This window comes from Rhinopithecus bieti, unplaced genomic scaffold (assembly GCF_001698545.2).
Source record: "Rhinopithecus bieti isolate Rb0 unplaced genomic scaffold, ASM169854v2 scaffold_3527, whole genome shotgun sequence".
Lineage (NCBI taxonomy): Eukaryota > Metazoa > Chordata > Mammalia > Primates > Cercopithecidae > Rhinopithecus > Rhinopithecus bieti.
Window position 1 is genome coordinate 524,440 of NW_016804488.1, and position 20,590 is coordinate 545,029.

General features: G+C 47.6%; 1 protein-coding gene across 2 annotated transcripts; it reads left to right on the plus strand.

The window, feature by feature from the left end:
- The first annotated feature begins 3,798 nt into the window (after nt 1-3,798).
- UPP1 (uridine phosphorylase 1) lies at nt 3,799-18,140 on the plus strand. 2 transcript variants are annotated; one of them, XM_017868560.1, is made up of 7 exons: nt 3,799-3,886; nt 9,081-9,198; nt 11,245-11,403; nt 12,725-12,839; nt 16,285-16,494; nt 16,769-16,915; nt 17,629-17,832. In XM_017868560.1, the coding sequence occupies exons 1-7, from the start codon at nt 3,843-3,845 to the stop codon at nt 17,766-17,768; spliced, it is 933 nt and encodes a 310-aa protein (XP_017724049.1). In that variant the 5' UTR covers nt 3,799-3,842; the 3' UTR covers nt 17,769-17,832. The 2 variants fall into 2 exon arrangements, with proteins under 2 accessions (XP_017724049.1, XP_017724050.1); XM_017868561.1 differs by lacking the exons at nt 9,081-9,198; nt 11,245-11,403; nt 12,725-12,839 and having other exon boundaries at nt 3,807-3,886; nt 17,629-18,140.
- Nucleotides 18,141-20,590: the final 2,450 nt, after the last annotated feature.

Below are 20,590 nucleotides of genomic sequence, written 5' to 3' on the forward strand. Positions count from 1 at the left end.
TTTTAGTAAGCTGGCTCTGGCTGGTAATAGGTAGGGGAACCCCAGGTGATCACTGAAAAGGCTCCTCCTCAGGCAGCCAAATCCTGAGTCAGGTTTAGGATTTCCTTGGGAGGTAGAATTTGCAGCCCAGGTAAAACCAGCAAAACTCTCCTGTTATGTGGGGAGGGGAGTGAAGAGCATGACTTTCTAGAGCGGTGAGAGAAGACTTGTTGAGAAACTGCATTTCATTTCCTTACAGAAGTTGGAGAACATTGTGGTACAATGTTAGGAGAATGGTTTTCTAAAATCAGCCCAGTCTGACATCTTCCTCAAAACCAGGGTCTTTTCAACTGGAGCATTGCAGACATCTGCAACTTTCTCTGCCTACGTGGGTGTGGTTAAATAGAGCTTCCCTGAGTGCAGGACTGAAAAGTGGACAGAAGGTAGCTCTTGGGTCTCTCACACCCAGGAGGGGGGATGCTACAGGTACTAAGATTGCAAGGGGAAAGAGAGAGTGAGGCAGGCCCTGGAGCCCACTAGGAAGGAGCCAGTCGAAGGCAATGACTGGACAAGGGAGCTGATTTCTCTGCTGATGTGGCCTTGGTTTCTCTGGTTCAGAGTAAAGAAAAGCAACCGAGCCTAGAGAGAAACATCCGTACTCTGCAAGGCCAGACAGGAAGTTCTGTCTTTGGTTGGGTTTCCTTTTCTACAAACGGGGTTGGATTCTCTCTGGAGAGCTTTCCAGGAGCCACTCAGCAGTCTCTGATTCAGTGGGATGTTCTCAGCTCTTAGCCCAAGGGAGCTCACTTCTTAGCTCTTCCCCTACCCAGTTCACTGGGGGGCTGCTCCCTCTCATTAGCTCCCTACCCCTAAAGACAAAAATAGCAGCCCAGGCCGGGCGCGGTGGCTCAAGCCTGTAATCCCAGCACTTTGGGAGGCCGAGACGGGCGAATCACGAGGTCAGGAGTTCGAGACCATCCTGGCTAACACGGTGAAACCCCGTCTCTACTAAAAAATACAAAAAAAATTAGCCGGGCGAGGTGGTGGGCGCCTGTAGTCCCAGCTACTTGGGAGGCTGAGGCAGGAGAATGGCGTGAACCCAGGAGGCGGAGCTTGCAGTGAGCTGAGATCCGGCCACTGCACTCCAGGCCGGGCGACAGAGCGAGACTCCGTCTCAAAAAAAAAAAAAAAAAAAAAAAAAAAAAAAAAAAAAAAAAAATTGCAGCCTGGAGGGGACAGAGTTTTGGGGGAGGTTGTAAGAGGGCATGTTCTTCAGAGGAGCCGCTCTTACGAGGGAATGCTCCTGCCCAACAGGAACTGGCCCTGGGGACCAGGACTCTCTGCCTGACCCTAAACCCTACTTTTTCCCTCAGTGAGTAGGTCTGCTTAATGGATCCTGAAGAAAGTCTGAAATCATGACCAGATGCCATCGTCCCAGGATCCTCTTGTAGGGCCTTTTGATGAGAAGCACTGCTCTGGCTCTTCCCTCCTCCTTCCACACATGTAGGGAGAGGTAGCTCTGCCTATTCATGAAGTTTGATCCCTACACTGTCCTTCCTTTGGCCCCTGGTGAACCGGGGACCAAGGCGTGATACCTCTTTTAAAACTCATACCCTTTACACTGGTGTTGTGACTCATGCCTATAATTCCAGCTACTTGGAGGCTGAGGTGGGAGGATGACTTGAGCCCAGTGATTTGAGGCGGCAGCGAGCTGTGATTGCACGACTCCACTCCAGCCTGGGTAACAGAGTGAAACCCTGTTTCTTTCTTTCTTTCTTTTTCTTTTCTTTTTTTTTTTTTTGAAGCAGTCTTGCTCTCTCACCAGGCTGGAGTACAGTGGCATGATCTTGACTCACTGCAACCTTTGTCTCCTGGGTTCAAGCGATTCTCCTGCCTCAGCCTCCTGAGTAGCTGGGATTCCAGGCGTGTGCCACCACACCCAGCAACTTTTTTTGCATTTTTAGTAGAGATGGAGTTTCACCATGTTGGCCAGGCTGGTCTTGAACTCCTGACCTCAAGTGATCTGCCAGGCTTGGCCTCCCAAAGTGCTGGGATTAGGGGCGTGGGCCACCGTGCATGGCCCCTGTTTCTAAAACATGAAAAATAAAGTGTTGAATTAAAAAAAAACAAATCAGCAACACCACACCGTATTCCCCTTCTTAGCTCTCCTTAGCTGGACTGCAGTAGGCTTTCCAAAGAAGTGTTGTGTAAATGCTAAGGGAAAATGAAAGCCTGGTGGAGAGATTTAAGGCAGCAACTGGAGGGAACATTTTTGCTCCACACCCAACAAATGTAATTTTCCCTGGCATTCAAGATTTGCTGGGAATGATCACTATATTATGGTAATAAATCCCATTGTCCAAAAAGGGACCTTTTGGGTTTTAGCTTGGTGACAAGAGACTGCTGAGTTATGAAGGTGAGAACCGCGTCCTGGAAACAACTGGCTTGACCTCAGGAAAGCGGCTTCACTTCACAACTCCTACTGGTATCTTTATGAGCCTTGGATCATCCCGTAGACTCAGTGCTTCACTCTCCTCTCCCCATGAATTCTGTCCACTCTGTAAGGCTTTCTGGGGAGTTGGGGGCCTGGCCATTACAGGGCATTCAGGGATTTGTTGCTTTATTAACTGAGTTCAAAACGTGAGTCTCACCCTCCTTCTAAGAGCTCTGGCAAAACCCTGCCCTTCTCCACACAGAGAAGTGGTCTTGGGGATTTCTGACTAATGAGCCCTACTAGAATAACTGCAGGTACGCCACGTTTTCCTTCATGGGGCTTTGCAGTGGAGGCGGGGCTGTGGGTTGACTCAGGTCAGCCTCAGTCCCTCTGCCTCCTGTGGTGGTCCCCTGTCCCCACTGCCCCACCTGGAGCTGGTACCTTTTCCTCACCTTTGACCCAATTCTTCCCACTCCCCTGGCTGTCCTTGAAAGCTAGAGAAGAGCATCTGAGATTCTAGAAAAGTGAGGCAGAGGCTGGGCACGGTGGCTCACACCTGTAATCCCAGCACCTTGGGAGGCCAACGTGGGTGGATTACCTGAGGTCAGCAGTTCAAGAACAGCCAGGCCAACATGGTGAAACCCCATCTCTACTAAAAATACAAAAATTAGCTGAATGTGGTGGTGGGTGTCTGTAGTCTGAGCTACTCGGGAGGCTGAGGCAGAAGAATTGCTTGAACCCAGGAGGCGGAGGTTGCAGTGAGCCGAGATGGCACCACTGCACTCCAGCCTGGGTGACTCCATCTCTATTGAAAAAAGAAAAGGGAGGCAGAGAGGTGTGGTGTGTTGGGTCAGTGAGTCTTGACTGGCTGGGCTGGGAAATTGGGAATAAGGGACAGGTTTTTGTTTTGTTTTGTTTTTTGAGATGAAGTCTCACTCTGCAACCTCTGCCTCCCTGGTTCAAGCGGTTCTCCTGACTCAGCCTCCTGAGAGTAGCTGGGATTACCGGCACCTGCTACCACACCTGGCTAATTTTTGTATTTTTAGTAGAGACTGTGTTTCACTATATTGGACAGGCTGGTCTTGAACTCCTGACCTCCACCTGCCTCGGCCTCCCATAGTGCTGGGTTTACAGGCATAAAGGAGACAGGTTCTGTCTCCTTTAGATATGTGAGGTGCCTGTCCACGTAGACTATTGGCACATTTTCACCACCTCTTCTCTGAAACTAGCAATGCTATAAACACACATACACATTCTCCTCTCTATTTCTCACACAGTTCACACACTTACATCAGGTGTGTAAGGAATTCCACTTCATTGCACTGACTTTCTACATATTAGTGGGGCTCTACACAACCTTGGTTTCTACTGAGTGGATTCACTCCATTCTGTGATTTTTTTTCCTTAGGGTCTTGCCTCAGTTGACAGAATGGCAGCCACAGGAGCCAATGCAGAGGAACCTGAAAGTCACAAGTAAGACTCCCATTTCATTCCAGTTGGGTTGGGTTGGGTTGGGTTGGGTTGTTTATAGAGCATACGTGTGCCACACATTTTTCTAAGGACTTGACATATATTAACACATTTGATGCTTGTGAAAGAGACTGAGGCCTGGAGGGATTAATGACTCAGGACGTTCGTAAATTAGATGGTTAAAGAACTCTGGGGTCGGGCGCTGGGGCCTCAGCTCTTGATTCTTAGGACATGTTGTTTCAGAAAACCAGGCAAGTCCCTGCTCAAATCTCTGTCTAGTAGGTTTTTCCTCTATGTGCCACTTTTCTTAACCAAAATCCCCTGCTTACCACTCAGCTCTGCCTTGGTTCTGAATCTTAAATGCCTTCTTATTTGCAGTTTGTCATACTTCCTGGTATGCTTTGCATGACACCGCTTGTGTTTAGGCATTGCTAGAAAAGCAAGAATTTCTTGTCTTCATTCTGATTCCTATGTGAACTGTAATCCGCTGATTATTCTTATTTTCTCACCCCCCCCACCCCCAGTTGTCTCCCACCTCTGCTGGGGTTACCTGGGCAGGCCTTCTGTCCTGCCGCCATGGCCTCTCCCCAGTCCTGGTGGCCTCCGACCTTGGCATCACCCAGGATTGTGGTGACCTCTGGCCATCCTTGCTCTGGACTCCTGGTCCTTTGTTCCTCTGTAACTTCCCTGAGACCTCTCTGAAGTCTTGCATGTGACAGCTGCATACCCAGGTCATAATTCCATATGGACAAGACCCCTCTCCTCCTCCATTCCCCAGAAGTCCTGGTGTCCATTTTGGAGTTTCTGGTGCCTGTGGACATTCCCTGCAGTAATTTTTTTTTTTTTTGAGACGGAGTTTTGTTCTTGTTGCCCAGGCTAGAGTGCAGTTAGTGGTGCAGTCTCGGCTCACTGCAACCTTCCCGGTTTCAAGTGATTCTGGTGCCTCCGCCTCCCAGGTAGCTGGGATTACAGGTGCAAGCCAGCACGCTTGGCAAATTTTGTATTTTTAGTAGAGATGGGGTTTCGCCATGTTGGCCAGGCTGGGCTCGAACTCCTGACCTCAAGTGATCCACCCACCTCAGCCTCCCAAAGTGCTGGGATTACAGGCGTGAGCCCCTGTGCCCTGCCTCAGTGACTATTTTTTAATTGAACTAATAGTATTCCTGGTACTTTCGGTCATTGACAGCCAAAAATGCCTTGTCCCCAGTTTCTGGAGCTCTCCTCTTCCCTCCTCCTGCTCATGGCTTGAGGTTGAGGCCCAGCAGGAGGCTGGTGGGGGTGGAGGGGAGTGGTGGAAATGAAGGCTGGAGAAAACAGGGCCGGCACACCAAGTGCCAAGCAACTCAATGCGGGCTTCCTCCCCTTCCCTCACGTTAGTAATGATTTCACCCTCCCTTGTTTTATCATCAGCTATTTGCTAACGTGTTCCACTTGCTGAAAGGCAGTCAGGTGTAGAGCTCAGGGGTACAGCCTCTTAGGAAGGATGTGACCTTGGACTTTGAATGGGGTTACTGATGGTACTTAGTTTATACTGAGAATAGTAAATGAATTGATATGTGCTAGCTATTAATAATTTCATTTCTACCCCAAGTCAAAAGCCTTCCATGAGTGGAACTAGATCGTACTCATCTTTATGTTCAGTACACTCAGCATAGGATGCTTGACTGGTGCGAGATTCAGCCAGCATTTTCTAGAGCCCTCCCTCTTCCCCTTCCCCAGACACCCCAGGCCCCTGTGTCTCCTCCGTCTCATTCTCTTCTTGTCTCCACATGTGCCTGTCCTAAGCTATGTGGGCAAGTTTATATAAAGGTTGATCCTGCTTTCTTTTCCCTGCTGATAAACTCCTGGAATCAGAAGCCAGTTTTCATTTCTTTCTTTTTTTTCTTTTTTTTTTTTTGAGACAGAGTCTTGCTGTATCGCCCAGGCTGGAGTGCAGTGGCATGATCTGGGCTCACTGCAAGCTCTGCCTCCCAGGTCACACCATTCCCCTGCCTCAGCCTCCCAAATAGCTGGGACTACAGGCGCCTGCCACCACCCCTGGCTAATTTTTTGTATTTTTAGTAGAGACGGGGTTTCACAGTGTTAGCCAGGGTGGTCTTGATCTCCTGACCTTGTGATCTGCCTGCCTGGGCCTCCCAAAGTGCTGGGATTACAGGCGTGAGCCACCACGCCCGACCTCCTTTTTTTCTTTTGTTGAGACAGGGTTTCGCCCTCTTACCCAGGCTGGAGTGCTGTGGTATGATCTCGGCTCACTGCAACCTCTGCCTCCTGGGCTCAAGTGATCCTCTCACCTCAGCCTCCTGAGTTGCTGGGACTACAGGCATGCACCACCACACCTGGCTAATTTTTGTATTTTTCATAGAGACGGGGTTTCACTGTGTTGTCCAAGCTGATCTCAAACTCCTGGGCTCAAGCGATCTGCCCACCTCAGCCTCCCAAATTGCTGGGATTACAGGCATGAGCCACTGCGCCCAGACAGTTTTCATTTCTTTCATCTCACATATTTCTTTTACATAGTAGATGCTCAATGAATATTTGCTAGATGAATAAAGTGATAGAATAAAGCAGAATAAAGTCACTTGAAATTATGTGCAGACTAGAGAAATATTTTTTTCCAAGTATTATGTCTCTGACTTGTTCTTTTAAAATCCTTCAAAAAATAAATTGAGGCATCTACTGGTTCATTATGGCACATGTTAAATTTCCTTTTTTTATTTTTATTTATTTGTATTTTTAGACAGAGTCTTACTCTGTTACCCAGGCTGGAGTGTAGTGGTGTGATCATGTCTCGCTGCAGCCTCAACCTCTTGGGCTCAGGTGATCCTCCCACATCAGCCTCCCAGGGAGCTGGGACTATAGGTGCATGCCACCATGTCTGGCTAATTTTTGCATTTTCTCTAGAGTCAGGGTTTCACCATGTTGCCCGGGCTGGTCTCGAACTCCTGGGCTCAAGTGATCCACCCGTGTTGGCCTCCTGTAGTACTGGGATTACAGCAATGAGCCACTGCACCTGGCCACATTTTCATGTTTTAAAATCATTGCCTGTCTTCACAGTTACACCCTATTTCCTTCTTCTTCATTTCTGAGAATCAAGGAGAAGAAGACAAGTATTTTATTTTGAAATATGTGACAAAGTGCTTAATCACATCCTGTTTTGTTATTTTGAAGCATGACTCTTAGCCCTTCTATGTTGTACTCTGTGTATTCCTAACATCCTGAAGAAGGAGAATGAAAATGTTACCTACATGAAAAATAGTTGTCACTAAAGGATCCTAAAATACTGTGGGGTGTGCGGATTGTCAGCATTTCAGATTGGCCTGGAGATCAAAAAGGCTTTCTGAGAAAAGTTCAAGGATGGTCCTTACCACACGTGATTCTGGATTTGGTCCCTTGAAAAATGGCCTTGCCCCACATCCCAGAGTAGAATGAACCCTGATTCTGGAGACTGCCCCACAGCTTGTTAGGAAGAGGTGGGCTTAGGGGCAGGTGGGTGTGGCTCTGTGCTTCAGGCAGGCTGCTGTGCCTTCCTGAGCAGGGTTTTCAGCAGATACGCTGGTGTAGTTAGCACAGTCTCTGCCTGCCCTTACAGGAAACCGTCACCTAGCCCCCTGCCCCTTTATACAAAGATCTCCCCGTCTCTGTGTATAACCTTTTGTACTTACGTTTTCTATATCAGCCTTTTGGAAATGTTCAGGTGTGAGCACACCTGGGCCCCACTCTAGGGGAATTGACAGGAAGGAACATTTGACGGGCATGAAAGGAGGAAGTGGTCGGGTGTAGGCCATCAGTGTGTTTGCAGCCTGGGTGTCTGCTGTTGATGAGTGCCAGATAGAAATAGGGATTTGATAAAATGATAAAATAAATAAAACAGGATGGGTCCATCTCAACCTTGTTTTGCTTGTCTGCGGTGTGTTCCGTGGGATTCAGAGATAAATAAGATGTGGTCATGGCCTCCAGAAGTTTTTGTTGCTGGAGGTAAAGTTATTACATTAATTGTGTATATCAGTGTTAGAATATAGATAAGGTGTAGCAAGCATCGTGTGGGGAGAGAATGGACAATGTCTGTGAAGGGGCTACATCCCTTATGTCACAGTTATTTTCCAAATCCGTGGCAGCTGAGACCCTGCCTCTCTTGTATCTTTTTCTTTTCTCATGAGTTAGATTGAGGAGGAGACATGACCAGGGGGTTCAGGGCAGAAAGTCAGACTCAGAAGGAAGAAAAAGAGGTCCCCAATTGCTCTGACATCAGGGTCCCATGTCTGCCTCGGTTTCCTGTAAGGGAGCCCGCCCATCTCTAGGACTCGGAAGGCATACATTGTTGAAGGAGGTATGTTTGAGGCTGGCTCTAGGAGACTTTGACAGGCCTGAGATGGACTCATCTAGACCTGGAGCATTTGTTTTGTAAGGAAGGTTTTATTGGAACACAGCCACACTCACTCATTTGTGTGCTATTTGTAGTTGCTTTCACATGCCTATGGTGGACTTGAGAAGTAGCAGAAACCATGCAGCCTACAAAACCACACGTATTTATTGCCTGGCCTTTTATGAAGAAAAGCTTGCTGATGCTTGCTCTAGACCAGCATAAGCCACATGTACATTTTCTAGCAGATAAACAGATGTCTTATCGTGTCACTCCTATTGGATATTGTACTGAGTAGACGTAGCTAGTGTAACAAACAAAACAGAACAAAAACAAATTGAAGGTATGCAGATTGGAAAAGTTATCTCTGGGAGGTAGGATTAGAGTTTGTTTTTATTTCTGTTCATATTTCCTATGGTAAACATAGTAGTTTTAAAATAAAGTCAAGTTTATACATTGAATGAACTTGATTAGAGGAGCAACTGGCTATACTCCCTACTCCTTGTATGGGTAGATTGAACATTTCCATCTGTGTACTTTTGTGTGCTCTTCTGATTTCATCCCTATTGCCCTCCAAACAGAGCCGTGAGAGAGAGCAACAGGGGTTAAAAGGAAGGAGAAGGGGGAAGAACAGAGGGGAGGCAAGTGGGGACCTTGGCAATGTTAGGGTTGTCTTATTTCCAGGGTTGGCCCTATCCAACCTGGGAGATATCCAACCTGGGAGATCCAACCCACCATGAGCCTCTCCCACCATGAGCCTCGTGTGTGACATAGGGCATTTCTGTGATAATGGGCACTGATGTTCTATAAGCCTTCCACTTTCTTGTTTTTTAACAGTGATTGCCCCGTCAGACTTTTAAATCCAAACATAGCAAAAATGAAAGAAGATATTCTCTATCATTTCAATCTCACCACTAGCAGACACAATTTCCCAGCCTTGTTTGGAGATGTGAAGGTAAGAGGCCAGGTGTTGACACCTTGGAATTTGTCTTAAGATCAACCTCCCCCTATATTATACAGGTAGACCAACCCACAAATGCTGGAGAGGCCACAGCTAACAGGTTTATGCAGACATAATGTTTACCAAATGTTTGCAAATTTTTAACTTTCAAATATGTGAACCACCAAGTAAAACTTTCCTAAGTAGTGCCAAATTGTTCCCTAATTCACCTCTTGCAAATTTAGAGCAGTCCTGCATTGCTTAACGCTGGAAATACGGTCTGAGAAATGCAGCCTTAGGTCTTTTCATCGTTGTGTGGACAACATAGAGCGTAACCACACAAACCTAGGTGGTAGAGCCTACTACTTGCCTCGGCCATATGCCCTAGGCTATAAACCTCTATAGCATGTGAGTGTCCTGAATACTGGAGACAGTTGTAACACAGTGATAAGCATTTGTGTATCCATACATATCCAAACATAGAAAAGCTACAGTAAAATCATGGTATTATATAATTTTCTGGGACCACCATTGTGTATATGTGATTCCTTGCTTACCGAAACATCGTTACATGGGGCATGCCTATGTATTTGAAACAATATATAAAATAAACTTCCTAATGCTTCATTGAGAGAAGAGAAAGATGTAAAAATTTCCTAGGGAAGCAAAGGATAGTAAAGAAAGGTCATTGTATCTTGTTTGTAATATAAGATACATATTGATATTCTGTTAATTGCCTTTAATGTCTTCTTTTGCTTCATGCAGCTTCCAGTTAATTTTTTCCACCAAGTCTTAAGTTGCTTAGTTCTGATTTATCTTAACATAGGACTTTGAAATGTCTAATGGGTAAAGATGAACTGACATATAGAATTAAAAATCAAAATATGCCAGGACCCTGGAATCCAATGCTGCTACATGGGATCATAATTAAACAATGGTGTTATGTCTTATCAATCATCCTGTTCTTTGATAGTGTTGGTTTCTAGTTGTGGACAACTTTCCATGTGCTTTTAATTCATTAAATTTTCATTCATCCTATTAAGTTAATCCACAGTGATTTTTATTCCCGGCTATGGAAATTTCTTTTTTATGTTTAGAGAGTAAGTATTTTCTTTTATCTTTTTTTTTTTTTTTTTTTTTTTTTTTTTTTTTTTTTTTTTTTTTTTGGGCCGGACCCTCACTGCCCAGGGGGGAAAAAAGGGGGGGGCCCTCCGCCCACTGCAACCTCCCCTTCCCGGGTTCAAGCAATTCTCCTGCCTCAGCCTCCCGAGTAGTTGGGATTATAGGCACATGACACCATGCCCAGCTAATTTTTGTATTTTTTAGTAGAGATGGGGTTTCACCATGTTGGGCAGGCTGGTCTGGATCTCCTGACCTCAGGTGATCTGCCTGCCCACTCCCAAAGTGCTAGGATTATAGGTGTGAGCCACCGTGCCTCAGCCATCTTCAAACTCTTTAAAAACTTACTCACGTAAAACAATTTTTTTTTTCAAAACCAACATTTTCTTACATGACGTTCTGCAAATTAAAGGTTTTACTTCTCTGAGAGAGACCCACCCAGAATAGCTATCACTTCCTGAGCCTCTTCTAGGCTTCGGCTGGCTCTTCCCAAGCATTGGCCATTTGGCACTCAGGTAACCAGGTGAGAGAGTGATCACTAGCCCATTTTGTGGGGCCCTGGTAACACAGAGGGACAGTGAGGAGCTGCTCCCTCTGTTTCAAACCCAGGCTGTCTCCACAAGCTGCCTTCTACATGACTGAGGGAGGCTGAGGATGCAAAGGACCTGGAATTATCTCCTCAGAGAGAGCAAGGGTCTGGATTCCTGCGTTTGTGGAGCTGACTGCCTTTTGATGCTTGGCCACCCACCTTGAGCACTCACCAGGGGGGCTTGTTAAAGCAGATTACTGGGCCCCTTAGATTCAGCAGGTTCTGGTGAGGCCAGTGAACTTATATTTTTAGCAAGTTCCTTGGTGATACTGATGTTGCTGGTCTAGGGACCCCACTTGAGGACCTCTGCTATAGACAGTGCACTAATAGGGGTCTCTCTTCTCTGGCTGCAGTTTGTGTGTGTTGGCGGAAGCCCCTCCCGGATGAAAGCCTTCATCAGGTGCGTTGGTGCAGAGCTGGGCCTTGACTGCCCAGGTAGAGACTATCCCAACATCTGTGCGGGAACTGACCGCTATGCCATGTATAAAGTAGGACCGGTGCTGTCTGTCAGTGTGAGTACCTGCCCTCCCTTGTGCTCAGTCTCTAGGCTCTGCAAGCCCCTGTGCCCCAGCCCTCTGCACACACAGACAGCTGGTCCCCTCACACCTGTTTACTGTAAATGGCTGAGAGCAGGGTAAGCCCACAGTAGCTGGGATTCAGAGATTATTGAACCCAGGCTATTGCCCTTGAGGCTCAGTCTCCAGGGGAGACTAAGTACACAAATGCAAATACACAGCTGTGTGTCTACACAGTGTGAGGGTGGCAGGTGCAGGGAGTTAGAGTGCTTGGGGTATAGAGGAGGGACAGTAGGGGGTGCCCTGCCTGGAGCAGGATGGAAGGAGAGCCTCAAAGTATCAGGCCTCTAATCCCCTCTGCCACCTCACAGTGAGTTACTTCAAAACACATTTTGATTTAAGCAATGAGCATGGTGAACACAGAAATCTCCAGTTTCTACCATAGAAGTCTTTTCATTTTTCAGTTTTGATTTTCTGTCAGGAGCAATATAAATGAACAGCTGCAGAGTAAGGAAAGGGAACCCCTTTTGCTGAGACGTGCACCCCTACCTCTCCAGTCAGCTGAGGACTCTAGCTATGTCAGCCAGCTAGAACACATCAGGGAACCAAGGCATTATTCAGTTGCTGATAATCTGTGCAAGCCTTTCCTGTGTGTAAGGCTCTGTGACCGATTCTAGCAGGGATGCCTCCACTGTATGGCTCTGCCACAGGAACAGCCCCTGGAAAGTGCTGAGGCCATCCGGGGAGAGGCATCACGGAAGATGTGACACTAGGGGGAGTGCTCTGAAGGGGAGAGCAGGAGAAGGAGGTATGCAGAGACCCCAAAGAGAGGAAAAGGCACAGGCAGAAGTATAAGATCAGCAAGGCATCCTGTGTCCAGTGGGCTGAGGAACCAGCTGATTACTTAGTTTGGCTGAAGCAGAGGGTGTAGGGAGAAAAGAGAAAGGAGATAAAACTTTAACCTGTGGCAGGGTGTGGGGGAATAGGGTGGGTATTTATGCAGGGATTCAAATGCTAGAAGGAGCTGTTTGTTACCTGGCAAAAGCAGACTGCTGCTTCCCTGCTGAGCCCCTGGGTCCTCAGCTGTTACCTATTTGACAAATTGTGTCAATCAAATGGGGTTTTGTCTTTGACAGCTTTGCATACACTTTAAAGTTTCCCAAAGTGTTACTACTTCTTAAATGTATATTTAAGAAGCTTATCTTCCATCACTATGACAATGGGCATGTTAGATTGAATTACATCCCTTGAAACGTCAACTAGAACATTGACAAAGTCACAACCTTGGCTTAACACGGGTGTTTCTCCTTGGTTCCAGCATGGTATGGGCATTCCTTCTATCTCAATCATGTTGCATGAGCTCATAAAGCTGCTGTACTATGCCCGGTGCTCCAACGTCACTATCATCCGCATTGGCACTTCTGGTGGGATAGGTAAGGTCTGCAGAGGGGCCTCTTGCCCTGTGAATGGATGAGGGACTGCGGCATGCCAAGGCAGCTTCTATGTGGTGTGGGATTAGAGACAAAGAGTTCCTTTCTTGGCTTTGTTCAAGGAAAGCTTGTGAACAGGAGGTGTGGAAAGAAGCTTGTTTTGTTGTTTTTGTCCAACCCGTTCTCCCAACCCGCACCCCAGAGCTAGGCAGCAGAAGGGCACCACACTGTGCATATGGGGGAAACTCATCCTTTTGGGATTACACCATTTGTGCCTTCTTGTCTGCTTGATTCTCTCTTATTCTTTCTAATTTGCCTTCTTCTCCATTCTCTCCTTTCCTTTGCTTACTTTTCCTCCTCCCTAATCCTGCAGGGATTTGAAGCACCTTATGAGAAAAGCCACAGGAAAATCAAAGGGGGGAGGAGAGAGGTGCAGTACAAACCTCAGATAAGTGTCCTTAAATTAGCTTAAAATGTCCCTGTCCTCAACATGTTTTAAAAAACAAAGATGGTTGGCCGGGCATGGTGGCAGCTCACACCTGTAATCACAGCACTTTGGGAGGCTGAGGTGGGTGGATCACAAGGTCAGGAGATCGAGACCATCCTGGCCAACATGGTGAAACCCCATTTCTACTAAAATACAAAAGATTAGCTGGGCGTGGTGGTACATGTCTATAGCTGCAGCTACTTGGGAGGCTGAGGCAGGAGAATCGCTTGAACCCAGGAGGCTGAGGTTTCAGTGAGCCGAGATCGCGCCGTTGTACTCCAGCCTGGTGACAGAGTGAGACTCCATCTCAAAAACAACAACAAACAAACAAAAAAACCCCACAATGATGGCAAAGAAAGAATGAGATTTAACGAGAAAGCAAAAGCTAACAAGTTGTTGAATTGTCTGTTAGGCAGATTTGTTTTAAATAAGTGGTCTCGCCTTCTGGGGTTCCAACCCTGTGCCATTCTTTCTGCTAAAAACTGGGTTCTAGCGATTCCTGTTCCCATCCAGGTGTTCGGAGCTCAGGGAGGAAGCCTGCACGTGCCCTAGAGAAAGTTGAGCTTTGACGCTGCTGGCTAGGCCTGTGTGTACTTGTTCCAGGCTGTCTAGGGCCTGGACTATCTAGGATTTGCAGCAATTCTAGAATTTAAATTCTAGAATTTAAGTGTCCTGACTTTGACAGGGGACTTGCTTTAGACCCAAATCTTTTGAATATGTTATCTTGTCTCTTTTCTTTTTATTATATAGAGAGATTGAGCATACAATCTGTGTTTGTGTGACTGTAATTCCAAGGTTAGTGAAATTGTCCCTAGGACAACACACCAACAGCCATGAGCTGTCTCGGTCCTGCAGACTTAGTCTCCAGTGCCGCCCACCTGAGACTAACAGCTGTGCATAGCATGCTGGCCTCTGCCAGGAACTCTAACAAATGGTTCTTGAGTTCTTGCTCTAGAGTGATTTTTAAAACAGTGATTAGATAATTCTGGAGGGAATAGTATAGATTTTGAATTTTCTTCAATTGCTCTATAAAAATGGAAAGAGCAACTAGGGACGAAAACCAAAAACCCCTGGACATAGTTGATTATAAAAGGTGATGCGCTATCTTCACAAACCCAAAGTATGAATGAGTGGGGACAAAAAACCTCAAGATCTGGGTTGTGTTGGCAGCTGCTCAGGGGGAAGCTCAGGGCAATGGACAGACCTGAGAACAAGAGTCCCAGGCACTCCTAGGAAGGTGCAGGGGATGTGGTGAAGATGGCAGCTGACACTGGCGGGGGCCTGTGCGTCCCAATGTGAGTGATGCTGGAATTCCAAGGAGCTTGAACACTCCAGGCCCTGTGGGTTCGCCAAGGCATCAGCCACGCTCTCCTCTAGCTCCAGCCCCGGTGCTGGGAGAAGCTGCTGCAAGGAGACTCTGAATTGCCCAGAACAGCTGCAGGAGTAGCAAGGGAAAGAGGAGTTCAGATACATGTGGGGAGTGAAGCAAAGGTCTTTGCAGTCGGCGGTGTTTTTTAATGTTTCATGAAAACAACTGACTTGGGAGCTCTGGAAAAGATCTGACTTCTTGTTCCCTCCCACATGTTTAGGAAAACCGATTTTGCATTAAAATAAGTATCAGAAACGGATCATAGTTATCGTAGTCCCTGCAGGTTGATAGACAAGATGCCATTGACCAGGTGGCTTATAAACAACAGGAATCGATCTCTCATAGTCTGGAGGCTGCGATGTTCAAGGTCAAGGAGCCAGCAAATTTGGTGTCTGGTGAGGGCTAACTTTCAGATTCGTAGAGCTCTGTTTTCTCCCTGTGTCCTCACATGGCAGAAGGGGCAGGCAGCTCTCTGGGGTCCCTTTTATAAGGGCATTAATCCCACTCATGTAGGCTCCACCCTCATGACCTAATCACCTCCCAAAGGCCCTGCTGCCTAAAACCATCACCTTTGGGGTTAGAATTTCAGCCTATGAATTTTGAGGGGGAAGCCAACATTCAGTCCTGGTCCATAACAGTGGTCAAATCCCATATAACACAAAGAATAAGGAGCAGAGTAGTGTCCCTACAAGCAGGAAACTACTCCAGGAAGGCATGCCCAGAACACAGAAACTGGACCCTCATAATGCATCAATCTGAGAGGAAGGCCAAGTAGGTCAGGAGTTGGTCATAGTTCACCTGGGTTTAGGGTGTGGGACTTCATTATACTGTTCCCGTCCGCTTTTTGCTGGTTTACTTTTCAAGTATTTGCCTGAAATCTTAAATATTAACAAGGTATGGAAACAGGGATCAATAAAACACATCATGGTATATGGTTTAGTGACAGACGACAGTGGGAAATCGCAGTGAACGGAAGCAAGAAACATGGGACAAAGTACCCGAAGGTTCCTGGCCGTTTTTATTTTATTCTTTATTTATTTTTTTTTTTTGAGGTGGAGTTTGCTCCTTTTGCCCATGCTGGAGTGCAGTGGCGTAATCTTGGCTCACTGCAACCTCTGCCTCCTGGGTTCCAGTGATTCCTCTGCCTCAGCCTCCCAAGTAGCTGGGATTACAGATACCCAGCACAATGCCTGGCTAATTTTTGTATTTTTACTAGAGATGGGGTCTCACCATGTTGGCCAGGCTGGTCTTGAACTCCTGACCTCAGGTGATCTACTCGCCTTGGCCTCCCAAAGTGCTTGGGATTACAGGCGTGAGCCACCGCGCCCAGCCCTCTATTTTCTTCTTTGTGCCTTTCTCTTCCATAGTGTCCATAATGATCATGCATTAATTACTTTCATAGCATAAAAAAAAGTTGAATGGGAAAATGGGTCACTGTGTATTTGAGAACAGTACTGGATGCTTCGTGTTTGGATGTGTGGGTGGATCTGCTTCTTTCCTCTATGTGCTCTGCTGTGTGCTCCCTGGCTGCCCCGCTTTTATTTTCTTTTGTTTTACACCCTGCATATCTTGATGTCTGCTTTTTTCCTCAGGTCTGGAACCCGGTACCGTGGTCATAACAGAGCAGGCAGTGGATACCTGCTTCAAGGCAGAGTTTGAGCAGATTGTGCTGGGGAAGCGGGTCATCCGGAAAACGGACCTGAACAAGAAGCTGGTGCAGGAGCTGTTGCTGTGTTCTGCAGAGCTGAACGAGTTCACCGCAGTGGTGGGGAACACCATGTGTACCTTGGACTTCTATGAAGGTGAGGCCGTGGATACCAGGAGGCATCCTTCAGCCAGGGAACCCTGGTCCGTTCCTTGATCCTGCCTTCTCACTGTGAGCTGGGATTTCTACATGCCAAGCTGCTGTCTCAGTTGCACTACTCCCATGGTGGCCATAATGACCCATTTGAGTGGACCTAGGCAGGACCTGGATGGGTCTTGCTTGTCCCTGTGACCTTCTGGGCATCATGGCGCTGATGTGTTGTAGGAGCTTCTTACATGCATGTGGTTCTCATGTCTCCATGTGTGCCTCAGGGCAAGGCCGTCTGGATGGGGCTCTCTGCTCCTACACAGAGAAGGACAAGCAGGCGTATCTGGAGGCGGCCTATGCAGCCGGCGTCCGCAACATTGAGATGGAGTCCTCGGTGTTTGCCGCCATGTGCAGCGCCTGCGGCCTCCAAGGTAGGCGGCTCTCGATGAACCTCAGTATCCCTCCTTCACTTCTGCTCTCCTGGAGCCCCTCACTGGGGCCCCTCCTCCTGGGGCACCCCGGTACCCATTTCTGGCTTCTGTCTCCCCTGCCCCCAAGTCACTTTCTGAACATACATGTCGTCCCCACAGCCCTGTGTTCAATGTCCTTTGATTGTCACATGACAAAATGCAGGATTCTCAGTGTCCTTGCGTAGGAAAAATGACAAAAAGGTTTTGCTGCCCCATGAGGCTGCCTGCCACCCGCTCTATAAAAAACTCGGTTTTCAAAGTGCTTTGACTTTCTGAATTGTGGTTCATCTACCCTCAAGGTACTAGCCACGCTTGAAGGCCAACTCACAGCTCTGCAGAATCCCCTTGTCACCTCACCCAAAATGTGCCTTTCAAGGTGGCGTTTGCAGCCCTGAGCTGGTCCTGGAATGGGGAATTCCTTTTAGAAGGAGAGGCACAAGAATAAGGGAGGGTCAGGGCAGGGTGGTGTCAGAGAAGGAGGAGCCTTCCGAGCTCCTGGACCAGCGCCTTTCCCTCCCGCGCTGCATCCTCTGGCCCTGCCTGACTGCATGGGCAGCCTGGTTTCCTGAGGAGGGCGACAGGCTGCTTCTCAGAGCTCATGGGTCCTTCATTCCGTCCCTGTGAACTGTTAGACCCCCGGCACCTTGCCTTGATGTAGTCTTTTCCCTTTGCAGCGGCCGTGGTGTGTGTCACCCTCCTGAACCGCCTGGAAGGGGACCAGATCAGCAGCCCTCACAATGTGCTCACCGAGTACCAGCAGAGGCCGCAGCGGCTGGTGAGCTACTTCATCAAGAAGAAACTGAGCAAGGCCTGAGTGCTGCCCTGCACCTCCACAGACCTGCTGGGATCACTGGCCATTAAAAGCACTGTCCAAAATCCCCTGTTTGGACTTTGAGCATACTTTACACAAGAATCTAGAAAATCAGATCGCAATTAAGAGACAGAGAATCTTGGATTAACCATCTGGGAAATGTTCTTCCTTTTGAAGTTTCATTGGAGCATTTTCAACTATGTTAGCCTGATTTGGGGTTTCTTCAAGAACATTCTACCAAATTTTTGTGCTATTTCTAGGGAAATTTTCAGACTTTAAAATTCTAATGGTAGTAAGATTTTATGTCACTAAATGAGAAATCTGACAACAGTGCCAGGAAACTAATTTCCTGATACATTTAAAAAATTCCATGCACTACTTGAAATGGCAATGAGAGATGACTGAAAACCAATAAAGCAGACAGGAAGGGTATTTGAGAAACAATGTAAACCTAAATAGGCGTATACACAGTTTCCAAGTTAGAGTCACACACTTTCCCAAAACCATCCACACCAGCTTAGTTACATGACAGCAATCCTCCCACCCACTGTCCACACTGCTAGTATCTTGATCCAAGTACCTAGGGATGGGAAACGGGACACCTGGGCTCAAGACAGCTTGTCCTGTTGTTTCTGTCCATGGCTTGTCAGCCTAGCATTCATTCCTGGCCTCATACTGACATTCCCAGACTCCATGTCTCTTAGCTTCCTTTTGGGTTGCACCTTATAGTAGAGGGGAGAATCCAGGGTGGCCCCTCTGTCTGTCTCAGATGAGTCTGGCAGCAACTACTTCTTGGGCAGGCCTAGGTCCCCAGCTCAGGGGCAGTTGGGTCTCTGTTCTTCACTGGCTTGTGGGTTGCCCAGGGTCCTGGCTGACTTCCCAACTCTCCCCACATCAGTGTGGCCACTTTCTAGTATTATTGTTTCCTGTCCTTGAGATGGACTTATTTCCTGGTGGACTCTTAAGGAACACTCCCATGCTCAGGGGCTCTGCTTAGCAGTTTGCTGTGTGACTTGGAGTGGTGAGGGGAGGTGTGTGGGGACCTTGGTGTGGGTGCACGCATGTGGTCTTTGCACTCTTCAATGTGCCTTCCCTGTGATTCTGAGATTCAACCCAAATTGAGGGTCATTCAGCATCTACTGAACCCACATGCCCTTCTAGGTGCTAAGAGCGAGACAGACCCTTGTCCCAATCAAAAACTTCCTTCCCTTCCACCTTCTCAAGCTCTCGGGTCTGTAATACAGATTTGCTTAGGGTGGAGAGTGAATCTCCTTCCATTTCTCCCTCAGCCTTTCTTGGTCCCTTTGTTGAAGCTGTCCCGGAGAAATTGGAACCCTCAAGGAGGCTTCAGGGTCCTGGGATGTGGCTGTGTGTCATCTGTGCACCCAGGACAGTGTGCTAAAGGCTCTGCTCCTGGCCTCTCCAGCACGAGCTGCAGGGGCTGGACTTGCTACTTTTGTGCGCTCATCTGTCTCCAGATTATCAAGCACCCCCAGACTTCAACTGGACGTCACCATGCCCCTGTGGGTGCAGGACCCAGTGTGGGATAGCCTTTCTCTTTGACCAGCCAGACAATGTTTATCACCAGGCTCTGGGGCAGGCTGAGGATGCAGGTGAGGACCATTTCCCCAGATAGTAGGGGACTTGCAGGTTAATTTCTTTCACACCTTAACCCAGGGAAGTGTGTCAGGTGGGCCCGCCACTTCCTAGGAGGATATCTTTGGTAAAGCAGAGAAAAAAACCACACACACAGAGTTTAAGGCTATAGAGGAGGCTGCTATTAGTAAGAGAAGGACTAATTTCTTTTTGAGGTGTTTTGTCTCGGCACTGCCTGGAAGTCTGTCTTGCCGTGGGAGCTGTCGCAGAGCCTGTGGCCTGAGCGCCCTCCTCCAGGACAAGGCAGAAGGTAAAATGACTTCTGAACATGAGATTCTTTCTACGGGTGTCAATGGCCAAGTTGCAGGTGTTGGCACTGCACTGCCCTCTGCTGGCTATGTGAGGTAGGGCACATCAGCCACCCCAGGCCGATCTCTGTTGATCTAAGGGGGCAGCATCTCTGACCTTATAGGTGAACCCTGCAGTCCCTGACACGCAGGAAATGCCGGTTGAATAATACATCTTGTTCTGATTGAGTAAACATAATAACTATACTTATGTGACAACAACTGAACTTGTTGGATTAGTTTACGTTGGCCTAAAAGGAAGAAGCTGAGGCAAAACTGGTAAAAGTAGAGAATTAACTGGATCCAAGCTTGAGGACTGCAACCCGAGAACATAGATTCAAGTTCTCCTGAATGAACACTCTGATTGATTAGCAGCACTGACAAGTGGATTTTTAAAGGCAAAAGGGACAGGGAATGGGCTGATACACAGCTGTCTGCCAGGAATTCTCATTGGTTTACAGAAATGACATTGATCAATGACATTGATCAATGACATTGATCAAACACATTGTTAAGCCATAGGGTGTGGGTTATAGTGTTCAGTATGGCATCATTAGGTTAATTTTTAGCTACTTGTGGCAATAGCAAGCAGTTCCAAGAGATGAATACATAACTAAAAAGGAGGAGTGATTGATGTCTTTTTCTTGAGACAAGGTCTTGCTCTGTCACCCAGGCTGGACTGCAGTGGTGCAATCATAGCTCACTGCAGCCTCGACCTCTTGGGCTCAAGCAATCCTCCCACCTCATCCTTCCGAGTAGCCGGGACTACAAGTGCACGCCACCACGTCTGGATAAGTTTTGTACTTTTTTGCAGAGATGGGGTCTTGTGTGTTTCCTGGGCTGGTCCTGACCTCTGAGGTTCAAGCGCTCCTCCCACCTTGG